The sequence below is a fragment of the Mixophyes fleayi genome, chromosome 4 (genome assembly GCF_038048845.1).
Source record: "Mixophyes fleayi isolate aMixFle1 chromosome 4, aMixFle1.hap1, whole genome shotgun sequence".
Classification (NCBI taxonomy): Eukaryota; Metazoa; Chordata; class Amphibia; order Anura; family Limnodynastidae; genus Mixophyes; species Mixophyes fleayi.
The window spans coordinates 281,379,632-281,393,479 of NC_134405.1; the positions used below are offsets into that span (position 1 = coordinate 281,379,632).

At 42.7% G+C, this 13,848-nt stretch overlaps 1 protein-coding gene across 2 annotated transcripts in view; it reads right to left on the reverse strand.

Annotated features, from left to right (window-relative positions):
- Positions 1–5,316: 5,316 nt before the first annotated feature.
- NME5 (NME/NM23 family member 5) overlaps positions 5,317–13,848 on the reverse strand; it is a 34,110-nt gene continuing 25,578 nt past the window's right edge. For both annotated transcript variants that reach the window (XM_075209797.1, XM_075209796.1), the window contains exon 6: positions 5,317–5,545. In XM_075209797.1, coding sequence (XP_075065898.1) covers positions 5,468–5,545 — 78 coding nt within the window. In that variant the 3' untranslated portion in view covers positions 5,317–5,467. The remainder of the gene's footprint in view (positions 5,546–13,848) is intronic.

The following is a 13,848-nucleotide window of genomic DNA, read 5'->3' on the forward strand; positions in this document are numbered from 1 at the left end:
GGATACAGCAGAGAGTTAAGCTGTGCTGATTTCATGATTATTATATTTTCCTTTTCACGGTATTGAAATTATTATATTTTCAATATGTGTGCATATACCGTGCATATGTATACGCACACATATATAAAAAGTAAAGTTGTCTCTTTGCGATATCTATAGATATTTTTTGGCTCTTGGTCTCTGACCGATTGGCCACCCCTGGGTTAAGCCCTCATAATTTGTCTTGGATTCTGAACACCTGTGGCTGGCCTTTATAGTCTGCCTTTTCCAGCTGACTGGCACCAGTACATCAATTGTTTGCTGTTCCTGGTCTCACTCTCTGTACTCCTGTGGTCTGTAACTGATTAATCTCCTTGTATGGGACTCCTGCTTAGCTTATCGTTTTGTATCTTTTTTTCTGTGACCCTGACTTTGGCTTTGTTGACTTTACTTCTGTTTGCTACTTGGTACCGTTGTGGAACTACGGGCTTCTGACCCTGGCTTGCTGACTATTCTCCTATGTACTCCTTCCATGGTGTCCCCTGCTACCTCCTGTGGATTATCCAGCGACTGATATAGCCGCTACTGATGCAGCATTCAGTTCCTGCTATATCCAGCTTCTGTTGCAGACAAAACATATGCAAAACCATCAGCTCATGTCATTTATGGTTTTATGAAAAAAACTAACAGGAAAATTGCTCACGGATAAAACCCTACTGACATAAATGCCCCAAGAAAAATGCTTACACCTAGAAACTGAAAAAAAACGATGTACTATAGTTTTAGAAAACTGTTTATTGCTGTAGATATATTGTGATTCGAGATTTACTAAAGTTTCTAAAAAGTGTGAAAGGACCTTTAGGTTCCCCAGCATTAAGTGGTAATAATGATATGTGAAGGAGTTAAAAATGTTGGTATTTGCCTTAAAAATACATTCAGCGTAATCACCAGCTCCAGCCTTGAACTATCTCAAAGACCCCGGATGGAGGCCTAGGGCATGGAATAATGGATGATGACATTAGGAGTACTGGCTCCAGTGAAAGTTGATAAGAATAACCCATAAAAGTGACATGAAGAGAACTAGCTTTGTCAGAAGATTTATATTTACTCAGGAAAATATCAATCATGTGTTTCTATCCTATAACCAGATCAAACACTTTTTCATGTATAAATGTAGCCCACTAATAAATGAGTACAGCTCAGTTCCATCTTGACAGTGGCATGTCTGTGTCTTGATTACTGATCTTCTGGTTAACCAGCATCGTATCTCACTGATATCTGAAGGGACTTGATAAAGGGGAGGTAAAATTACCCTAACAAAAGAAAAAGTGGAGGTGTTATCTATGCAAACCAATCAGATTATTGGTATCATTTATCTATTTTAGAAAATGATAGCTAGAATCTGATTGGTTGCTATGGAAAATACCTCCACTTTTTCCTTTTTAGAAGCTTTAGTAAATCTACACCATGGAGTTTTGGAAAACTGGGTGCAAAAATCATGCCCGTTGCTGTGCCCATTGTATGTTTGTGCCTATTCAAAACCCTTTCAGTTTTGTTTTGCCAGGTTGACTAACTTTGGCTCATTAATAACTCACAGGAGAGTTTGTTTGGCATTTAATATGAACTTTTGCAAGTGGGAAACATCTTGTAAGGTTTTGTATAACAGTGTGGGATGACCCCAGTGAAGCTAGGTACCAGGTACACAAAGAAAGATCTGAAAGATTACCTTAAACCCTATCTATAAACACAAACATGGATCACATGATGAGGCATCCACTATTTTCCATTCCATCTTATGGATAGACCCAGAGACACCACTGGAATTACATAGAGTATTATAAGATCCTGGAGACCTGTCAATGATTCTCCAGGAGACATCACCACTTAATCATAAAGGAAGAGATGATAATAAAAACTAAACCACAACCCAAAATTATTCAAGGACACATAACTACAAATATTTGAGGACCTCTTCTGGAACACATTATAACACCAGAGCATTTAAAACGTTTCCTAGGAGCCCTAAAAGATACAGAGGCTACACATATTATATTAACTCTGTTTGGTAATTTCCACTTTTTCTCACATGATATACCAGAACTGTAGCAACTGACAGATAAAATGCTTTGTAATGTCAAAAGAAACAACAAGTTAATGACAAATAAAAAGCCCCTTTAGTTGAAATTATAGTTGTCCAGTGCCGTAACTAGACATTTTAGTGCCCTGGGTGAGACAGGGCTCCGGCGCCCCCCATCTAAATGGGAGTGACATTTGCCGAGCCGGTGTGGCCAACCTAATGTGGGGGTGTGGTGGGCACTTTACTGAAAGAATTCTGTTATACATATTTACAAATGCACAATAAGCCAAATGCATGATTATATATATATATATATATATATATATATATATAGATAAATATATAATTATATAAATCTATATAATATAGTTAATAATATATAGATATAATATATTTGTACTTATATGTACCATACCTTATACTAAATGCCTAGCTCACTATTTCTTTAGCTATGTTGTAACAGTATACCTACAACAGGCTTGTGGACTATAGGAGGGCTACCTAAACTATTCTTCCTTGTAAAAAACATCTCCCTCTCAGTCTTATTGATACATACATTATAATTTAACTACCAAAATCCTCAATTTGCTTATTTGAAACGGGACGTGGCCTGCTTTCCAACAGCTGCCGAGTGTTAAACAGCGGTACAAGACAGGGAACATGAAGTGCAGGACATTGGCGCACAGACAGCCCTGGCGCCTCTGTGCCCGGACTAAAAGGATGTAACCGTCAACTTGAATGGATAGACGTGAAAGGCTACAGCGCTAACCAATCAGAACGCGCCTATCACACAGCTGAATGCGATCACCTCAGTGAGTTAGCTTAGAGCCTAGGTTCCAAAACTGCGTGCCGCAGCTCCCAGGGATGCCGCTGCGCTGTCACAGGGGTGTCGTGGCCAGGAACAAGAAAAATTTTTTTTTTTACCATACCGGCGGTGCCCGGGACCCAGCAATCTCCTCCCTCCTCGCTTCTCACTGAATGCCGGGTGTGACGTCATCACGCCCGACATATTCAGTGAGAAGCGGCAGGAGAGGATGCTGGGTCCCGGGCGCTGCTGGATTGGTAAGTTTTTATTTTTTTTTCATTTTCTTCCTGTCCACGGTGGGATACAGAGGGGGCAGAGCATGGGGGCACAGTATGGATGCAGAGGGGGCAGAGCGAGGGGGCACAGCGCGGATGCAGAGGGGGCAGAAAGGATACAGAGGGGGCAGAGCGAGGGGGCACAGCGTGGATGCAGAGGGGGCAGAAAGGATGCAGAAGGGGCACAGCAGAAATGCAGAGGGGGCAGAAAGGATGCAGAGGGGCAGAGCGAAGGGGCACAGCGCAGATGCAGAGGGGGCAGAAAGGATGCAGAGGGGGCAGAGCGCAGATGCAGAGGGGGCAGAAAGGATACAGAGCGGACAGAGCGAGGGGGCAGAGCGCGGATGCAGAGGGGGCAGAAAGGATGCAGAGCGCGGATGCAGTGGGGCACAGAGTGTGTGGATGCAGAGGGGCACAGAGTGTGTGGATGCAGAAGGGCACAGAGTGTGTGGATACAGAGGGGCACAGAGTGTGCGGATGCAGAGGTGGCACAGAGTGTGTGGATGCAGGGGGCACAGTGTGTATTAGCTGTAAATTATTCTTTGACAGAAATTTAATTGAAAAAAATATATATAAAAATATTCTTTTCCCTTGGATTTATGTGTATTATTTTTGCATACAACTAAATAAGTATCTCTGTCCTGACCTAAATACTTATTATGTTTTTTTGACTACTTATTATACGGGACTGCTCGATAATTATTTTGGAGGGGTGCCTTGAAAAAATTAGGGAGACTCTAAGGGTGCCACGAACTGCAAAAGTTTGGGAACTACTGGCTTAGAGTAATGTTCTTTACTTAATGATCAGGGTCAAAAAGTTGTATCCGGGAGGTTACAACTCATTCCCAGCATCAGAAGCACTGGAATGCATGTGCGTTCCACCGAAAGCAGGTAGTTCGGCATTTGGAACGCAAACTTGCGTTCTAAATGCCGAACTTCCTGCACATGCGTTCCACTGCTTCTGATGCTGGGAATGAGTTGATGCTTGTGGGGGAAGCTGGCGATATAGCTGGCGAGATTAGAGTTGTAGTTCACGTGTGAGGAGTGATTGAGCCTGGGCATAGAGGCAGGTATCGGGCAGCTGCATCCCCCTAGGCTTGCGCCCTGGGCGACGGCATCACCCGCACCTGCCTAGTTACAGCTCTGCAGGTTAATAGGAACTTCATATATAAAATAATTAATAATGCTAAGCATTACTATTCTTTATATACAATCTGTTGGTATACTCTTCGCTATTAGTTAGCAAAGAAACAAACTACAGAGACACACTATAGAAAGAAGTCACAGGTCAATTACAGAATAACCTGATATGTGACAGCTCCGCCTCTGCACTGTGCTGAGATCTGTATACCCTGTTACGTGGCAGTCAGGTCAGTGATAAAACGAAAGACTGTGAGCTTAAACTGCATAATAAAGGGAAACTTGGAAATCTCATGGTGCCTCGTTCCGGGGGGCACTGACCTTTACCATCTCTCTCTTTCTCTCTCTCCATGTACACACAACTGGTAACCAGGAAGAGACATGGAGAAAGCTGTCAATTTAACATAATAACTCCTGTAAATTTACAGACTTCTATGGTCTCCTTACAGACACCATATTTGTAGCGTTGCATTACGAGTCTCGTTGATCCTTTAAATTTGTGAAAATGAATTTGCGAAAAGAACTGGAAACAAACGATTAGTTAACAGTTCAATCTCTTGTGCGAAGATTGGTGTGTTCGTAGTTTAGACAAGAAGCTCTCTTGAGAATTCTGTGACGGAAAGTCCTATTTGCCAATCAGAGGTCTGCACAGCGCCATCTACAGGAGGAAGATGGGAATTAACGGGCCAGCTCTGAGCGGGAAATTGTAAGGATGGAGCGGGAAGAGGAGACTGTGGAGTTCCGCAAGGCGAGTAGAGGCAGTAATCGGGCGGCTGCTCCCCCCTGGGCTTGCGCCCTGGGCAACGGCACCGCCTGCACCTGCCTAGTTACGGCTCAGTAGCTGTCAGTCTATTTGGACAAGTCTCTACTAGACAAAGTTTGCAAACTAGGGTAGGTCATCATTTTAGAGCCATATTGACTAGGAAAGCAGAGAAGAACAAAAACAACCACCAAAGGATTATTGTTTCTTAGCATTCACAATGCAAATGTGGATTCCTTTACATATATGTGTCCTGAACATGCATAACAATGAGAAAAGGATGTGATAAAGTTTTATTACACAAATAGGTACACTGGATACTTAAAAGAGAGGCTATAAGCCCAAATGGGATAGAACACTCAATTTGTGTCATCAAATTATGTATTATGTTAGTATGGTTTTCCTTCTATTGCACAATGATTATTTTTCATTTATTCTTGTATAATGATTCCATCATGAACGTCAGGTCTATTAGGGTTATGCTGCAGAAGCCAGTCAGCAAGCCAGATCTGAAAACAAAAATACACAAAGTCATTAGTGAATTTGTTGCAATCATTTCAAGAGTGTAACTTGTTATTGCATGCAATTAAGGTCTGGTAAAATATCAGCATGTACAATTATTTAATTCTCTCCAATTCACATTTATGCTCCTTTCGGGCCTATCATTTTACTCATCTCTTTTGCACTCCATTCATATCCCCCCTTTACCACCTCTGATGATTCAATCCCTCCTACTCTAATCTTTAAACCCTCTTAATAAGATGTGTACAATACAATGTTATTGTTCCATTGTTATAGATGTATTTCTATAAAATATTCTTATAAAATGTAAACTCTCATGAGCAGAGCCATCTTTCCTCTAGTCTTCTCACTCCCCCCACCTTATTCACCAGTGCCTCACCTCTTGCAGTTCTCTAATTCTCAAATTCACCTCTTTGCTTTTTTTTTCCACCCTTTGCATTATACGCAAGGAGGTAGTGTAGGTGTCCTATTGTGTCCTGGCTACACCTTCAGTGTTATGCCCACTGAACCCTCCCTCTCCGTCTCCTCCTTTGAAGTTCACTCCATCTGCCTCTTCTCCCCTCTCCACCTCTGTCACTGGTGGTTGAGGAATATGATAAGCTTGTCTAAAGAGGTGGGTTTTTAGAGAAAGATTGAAGGTTTGAAAACTAGAGGAAAGTCTTATTGTGTGAGGGAGTGGCTCAGCAGAGGAAGAACAGTTTGCAGGGAAAATCAATCTAGCCGCTGCGTGCAAAATAGATTCAAGGCTGATTTTGGGAAGACCAGTAAGGAGGGAATTGCAATAGTCGATGAGGGAGATGATGAGTGCATGAATTAAGGTTTTTTCTTGTGTGTATGTATGTAACATGATTTAGATAAAGAGTCGATGTGGGGAACAAAGGATAGTTGTGAGTCAAGGATCACACCTAGGCAGCGAGCTTAAGGGGTGGGATTTATGGTCATGTTTTGAATAGAAATAGAAATGTCAGGCAGGAAGCTTCTGTTTTTGGGTGGGAATATTATTAATTCAGTTTTTGAAAGATTGAGTTTGAGTTGGCAAGAAAACATCCAAGATGAAATGGCAGAAAGACAGTCACTATCGCAAGATAACAAAGATGGTGAGAGATCAGGAGAGGATAGATATATTTTTGTATCATCCGTATAGAGATGATATTGAAATCCAAAGGAGCTTGGTAGTTTTCCAAGTGGTATAGATAGAGAATAGCAGAGTGTCACGAACACGTTCCCAGCTGCTGTGACTTTGAGGTTTTTGCTATCACACACGATTCCAGTCTCTTTCTACCTATCACACAGGTTATAGACCTACTGCGCTCTCACACCCCTATACACTTCAGGTTTGCCACCACCTATTGAATATGGGCAATAGGACCCCAATATACTGTACCACACTGGCACAAAAGGCTTCTAGCTACCACAGGCTAACAAGGCCCACACCAGCGAACAAAGGGTTGACTCTTTACACCTCCAGACTGTTACACAAATGTATGCAATCACACACTAAGCTAGTTAATCCAATGTATCAACAAATCACACACTGGCATTCAAAGGGTTATCTTGGTCAAGCTATATTCTTTTTAACAGGCTAATTGATTCGTTAGAGTATCAAGGACACCACATATTAAATTACAGATTTAATATACAAAAGTACAGGGCATTCAGATATAAAAAAAACAATTAATAAAAGTAATAAATTGATATAACATACACCAGCAAAACAGTTTAAAATAAAAAGGATTAGAGTCAGAGTATAACTTACATTGAAGTGGTATATTCTGAGCCAAGGGAAATTGGCTTGAAGATGGACAGCTTATCAATCAATGATTTCCCAAAAGACTTACAATTTTCTGTACCTGGTCTCAGCCTTTTAAAGACATTTCCGGGGCGTGGTTTGGACGCCATCGGCAGCGGACGCGTGACTAGTAGGCTCCGAGGAAACCGTGCCAAAACCCCTTTTATATCGGGACTCATGTGACCCAAAACTCTTCCTAGAGCTCCCCTCTGCGTGCCTATATACAAGGGTGCCAACTGTATACCCGGAGCGTGACCAGCGAGGCAGTAACTGTCGGCGGGAGGTGAGAGGCCTGTTGCACATCAGACCCTGCTGTGTTACATGGCGCCCGGCCGCGGTCCTGTCCTTCCCCTACAGTGAATAATAGAGCAGCACTAACCTGCTGGCATCAGCCACATCCCGGCAGTGTGATCGGCCAAGTCTGGGGGTCGGGGAGAGCTGCGGGGACTGAGTCAGCAGCGGAGACACAGGGGGAGCTGAGGAGGAGGGAGACGAGTAACTGTGTGCAGCAGTGAATGCACAGGAGGATATCTGTCTGCTCCACTGCCATCAGGGCTGCTGGCTGGCCGGCTGAGGTACTGTGCCCGTGTTTCCCCACAAATGACAGGCACTAGCAGGCTGGAGAGGCTTCCTGTAACTACAACACTAACACTTTATTGCCGTTTACAATCCACTCCAGTTTCTATCTAGACGGAGGCAAATATAAGGTTACACTGCCACCTGCTGGCTGCTTAAAATAAAGAAAGGGAAAAAAAAAAAAAGGAAGAATTTAACTCTTGATTGTAATAATCTACTGGAGTCTATTCATTTAGTGAAGTGCACTTCTCTGTTACACCACGCAGCTGGTCTGCTCAGCACCTAGTAGCTCTACAAGACAAGGTGTTAAGTCCTGACTCCATCTGTAAGTGGCCGCTTCCACAAGTCTTTTACACCTTTGAACTATGCCTAAGTTGTCTATGCCTATGGCGTGATCACAGGGAGTCCCTCTACCCATGTCGCCCTAAATATTAATCCCTGACCCAACCATCTTCAATGTCAACCGACCAGAGCTAACGCTACCTTATCAACATATCACTAATCGTACTACGTGCTCCTGTGTAACAGGTGTTTTGGATAGCTTTCTATCTTATTTTCAGCTCCTCTTGATTGACGCCGGAATGGCTCCGAAAAAAAATACGAAAAGTGCCACGTCTGCTTCTCCAGTTCAATTCTTCAAACCACAGGTTACCACTCCGGATGCAGGTACCCCTAAGAGGCTGGAGACACCCAAGACCAAGGCCTCCTCCGCCACACCAGCTTCTCAGATGGCTACCCATCAGATGGTCTCCACTGACAACTCGGATTCTGACGGTCCTATCACGATCAAGACCATGCAGAACATGTTCTCCATGTTTAAATCTGAAATATTATCAGAAATGAGATCGTCGATCAGGGAGATACAGCGGGAGGTAGCGGAGTTAGGCGGTCGTACTGGCCAAATTGAAGATATACTGGAAGAGCTGACGGCCTCGCATAATAATCTAATAACGGAGAATGCAACCTTGAAAGCAGAAGTGAGCACATTTCGGGACAAATTTGCGGATATGGAGGATAGATCCAGAAGGAATAACATCAAGATACGGGGTATTCCAGATTCAGTTACCTCAGCTGAGCTACTCCCCTACGTAACGGATCTTTTCCGCAAACTATTGCCTGGAGCGACTGAACAGGACTTGATGATTGACCGCATACATAGGCTTCCTAGACCAAGATCAGTGTCGGATGACCTACCTAAAGATACACTTATGAGAATCCACTTCTTCCAAACTAAAGAACGTATACTGAGAGCGGCTAGATCAGAGGATAACGCTGAATCCCTCCAGAATCTTCAGATATTTCAAGACTTTTCTATGGCTACGATATCTAAACGGAGATCCTTTCAAGCAATCACCAAAGCACTAAGAGACCAAGACATCATATACAGATGGGGATTTTCTGTCAAGTTAATCATCAGGAGGAATAACTCTACCCACGTTATTGCATCAGTTGAGGAAGGTATAACGTTACTGAAAACCTGGAGTGTCCCTGTTCAGGACGTTGTATCCGCTCCTAGGTCCCGTGTGAGACAAGACTGGTCAAATTGAGTATTGTAGTGGGCTTGAATGGCCCTGATATTTTTCCATCTGATTAAATACTTATGGAAGTCCTATACCACCACGGTCTTTGAGACACGGATCCAGCGGCTATTCAAACTAGTTCTAAAGTTTCCGGGGGGCGACCCACCAGTGGTTGTCTGGAGTCCTCTGAGCACCCACGTTCAAAAGTATCTTGTTGTTTTCATTAACTTATGTTATAACCAGGTGTGCCTTTTATCTGGACACGTTACTTACTGCAGGTGCTGGAGGTCGCAGGAAGATGCCGTGTTTCACCTCCGGATGCAAAAGAGTCGGACACTTATTTATCTATAGGATACGTTTAACGGTTAAGGTACTATTATTGTATTGTGTTAATGTTTTACGGTTATGTTGTTATGAGATATGTGGAATTTGATCTTTATATCTTTGCACTCTAGTTATATTCTCTCTGATATGGTTGAATTTTAGATTCTTTAAGTATGCAGGGATTTGTTGGGGTGACAGGGATGAGGTGAGTCAAAATTGGCCTGACCCGCCCCAAGTTACTTATTTTGCTGGTTTTGCTTCCCTACCAGCAAATACTCTAACCCAATGTTTTGGGTTATTTCAGTTTTTTCCCCCTTTTTTTTCCCTATGTTTCCCGTTCCCACCGTTATTTCCCCCTCAATTGGGAACACCCCATTACATACTAAGGTCGTCACATCTAATACTCTTGTTTTGGGTACCGATGTCTCACATGAGGCCCATTCTTCCTACTCTAATATACAATGTTACAGGACACCCCGCTTTAAGAATGTCCACAGGGCAATAGATTACTTAAAGTATAATATGATAGACACACTTATTATTCTAAATGGTTAAATTTCTTACGCAAAATGTTAGAGGTTTGAATTCTCCAAATAAAAGGAGACTAGCCCTAACTTCATTTCACAAGCTGCATGCCGACATAGTATCCCTGCAGGAAACACATTTTAGGGCCGCAGCTCCCCCCATTTTTCGAGATAACCATTATCCGACTTGTTTCACGGCAAACGGCCCATTAAAACGTAATGGAGTAGCCTTGCTATTTAGCAGTAGAGTTACTTATGTGAATAAGACTACCATAGCAGATAAAGCGGGTAGATACTTGATCCTAGTCGGTCTATTAGAAAACAAACCAGTGACCCTGGTTTCACTTTATGCTCCAAACTCACGCCAGATTCCTTTTTTAAGAAGAGTCTTCCGGGAAATAGAGAAACACAAAGAGGGTAAATTGATCGTCATGGGAGACTTTAATATTGTGGCAGACCCTAGGCTAGATAGGTCCTCCCCATCTCCATCTTCTCCTTATAATTCTACTCTTCCCGCTATACCAGGACCCTCATTAGCTTTTTCTAAGCTGTTAACAGAGTTCGACCTGTATGATGTCTGGAGAATCTCGGAACCGAGTGGCAGGGACTACACGTATTTTTCCTCTGTCCATAATTCCTACTCCCGTATAGACCTTATCTTAACTGATAAGTGGACACTACAGGCCACTAAACAAATTAAAATTCTACCAATATCTTGGTCTGACCATGCCCCAGTGTTATGGACGTGGCATAGGGAGCGACCGTACGAAGCTCCTAGGCCCTGGCGCATGCCAACATATCTATTGACACTTCTGGAAGCTAAATTAGACCTCAAGAACGCTCTCCACCAATACTGTCAAAATAATGCCCCGGAGGACACTAATATTTTTAATTTTTGGTGTGCTCTGAAAGCAGTTTTGAGAGGAGTGGCGATTCAGACAGGTGCCCGGTTAAAAAGAGCTAATGCACACCGCCAAACTGAGCTAGAATTAAAATTACAAACCCTAGAATCTCAAAATAAGGAGCGCCCTTGTACTGAACTAAAGAATGAACTGACACAGGTCCGAGGTCAACTCCAGAAACTGTTGATGGCCAAAACACAACAAGCTTTGACTAAACTTAGGCAAAAATTCTATGTTGCAGGGAACAGAGCGGGGAAGCTTTTGGCTAGAAAGTGTAGGGGTCAATGAGCCAAACATAGAATTAAACATCTAGTGAACGAAAGTGGACAAAAAGTATCTAACCCTAAAAGTATAGCTAATATGTTTGCTCAGTACTATGCTAAACTATATAATTTGAAAGAGGATAGCTTATTGCATCAACCGTCTCCGGCAGACATAGATGGCTTCTTAAGTAGTCTACATATCCCCAAAGTAGATCCAGAGACCGCAGAATCCCTATCTGCCCCCTGGTCACAAGCTGAAATACAAACAATTATTAAAAACCTACCAAGAGACAAAGCCCCTGGCCCTGACGGTTATATCAATGGCTTTTATGTTATGTTCCAGGAAGATCTCCTCCCAATACTAGAGCAACTATTTAACGCAGGAACATCACATGGGTCATTTCCCTCTGAAATGTTAGAATCTCGAATCGTCGCTATACCCAAGCCGGGGAAGGACCCAGCATCGTGTCTCAATTATAGGCCAATCGCCCTTCTGAATTCTGATATCAAAATATATGCTAAACTGATAGCAAATAGGCTTAACGGACTTCTCCCGAATTTAATCCATCCAGACCAGGTGGGATTTGTTCAGGGGCGGCAGGCCTCGGATAATACGAGAAGAGTGCTTAATATTATAGAATGGTTCTCAGAGGCCCGGTCTGAGCTGTTAGTCCTCTCCCTTGATGCCGAGAAGGCATTTGATAGACTACATTGGGGCTACATGGAGGGGGTCCTTCTCCGGTTTGGATTCCATGGCGACTTCTTGAGGGCTATTTTGGCCTTATATTCCCACCCATCGGCTAGAGTGTTTAGTAACGGATTCCTGTCGGATAGATTCACGATCACAAACGGAACTCGACAGGGTTGTCCCTTATCCCCGTTGATATTTGTCTTGGCAATGGAACCTCTTGCCATATCCATTAGATCCTCACATCTGTTTCCTGGTGCCACTGTTAAAAATACCTTGCATAAAATATGTCTATTTGCCGATGATGTTTTGCTTTTTGTAACTGACCCGGGGACTTCGCTGCCGACCCTTCATAATATTTTAGACACATATAGCCGAGCTTCATATTATAAGCTAAACTCCACTAAATCAGAAGCCCTTCCAATAAATATTCCCCATGAGAAGGTGCAACTCCTTAAAACATCTTTTCATTACTCATGGAAGATGTCGGCACTGAAATATTTGGGTATTCAAATCACTTCCTCACTGGAAAATACGATTAATCTTAATTTTTCATCTCTAACCCTCCGACTTTCAACTTTAAGTAAATCCTGGGTCTGCAGCGAGGTCTCCTGGTTGGGAAGGATCGCAGCCTTCAAGATGATGTTGCTCCCAAAAATGATGTATTTATTCCGTACTATTCCTGTTTGTATCCCCAAATCTTTATTGGATAAACTGCATTCAGTTATGATATTATATGTCTGGAAGCACAAACCCCCACGAATAGCCAGTTCTCGGATGTATTTGCCTAAACAACAGGGAGGTTTGGCGTTGCCAGACTTGTACAGATACCATGCGGCTTGCTTACTTTCTCAGCTTCGTGACTGGTCCCTCCCGATGCACCAAAAACCATGGGTAGACCTGGAGAAAGCTCTTAACCCGCATTTCCCATTGGCAGATTTGATCTGGGTTCCAAAAAATTGGCGCCCTGTAAATGCCCAATTACCAAAGACAACTAGGGACTCCCTGTTGGTGTGGGACAAAATGTTAAAGGCCAATTCTATGACTCTGGTCCCGACCAAAAATATCTCCTTAGCTGCAGTGGCTAAATTAATTCCTAATTTAAATCTCAGCCTATGGGTATCAAACGGAATAACCTCATTCTCTCAATTACTAGACGATCAGAGTTTACTATCTTTTACACAAATAAAGGAAAAATTTCACCTCCCTTCTCAGGAATTTTATAAATACCTGCAGCTCAGACACTGGTTTAATTCCCTTCCCAGACTAGGTCTACCTATTACATCACCACCGCCCTTGTTGTTCACTAAATTAACAAAAGGAGATAATAGAGCCAGTATTATCTTCTGGTACCGCTATACCCTCCCCTCTACATCAGAAAATAAAACCAAAATACAACTGCAGTGGGAATCTGACCTTCAACTAGATTTGGAAAGTGAAGATTGGGAAGCCATTTTCACAACCTCGTTCCGAATGTCCAAACGTATGAATCACACAGAAATTATGATAAAATTAATTAATAGATTGTATCTTACCCCAACTAGACTTCATAAAATGTGGCCTTCCCAGTCTAAACTTTGCTGGCGGCAATGCAATATACCGGGGGATTTGATGCATATATTCTGGAATTGTCCCCATATACAGTCGTTCTGGGTACAAATCTTCCAGCTAGCCAATAAGGTTACTAGACAAAATCTCTCTCCT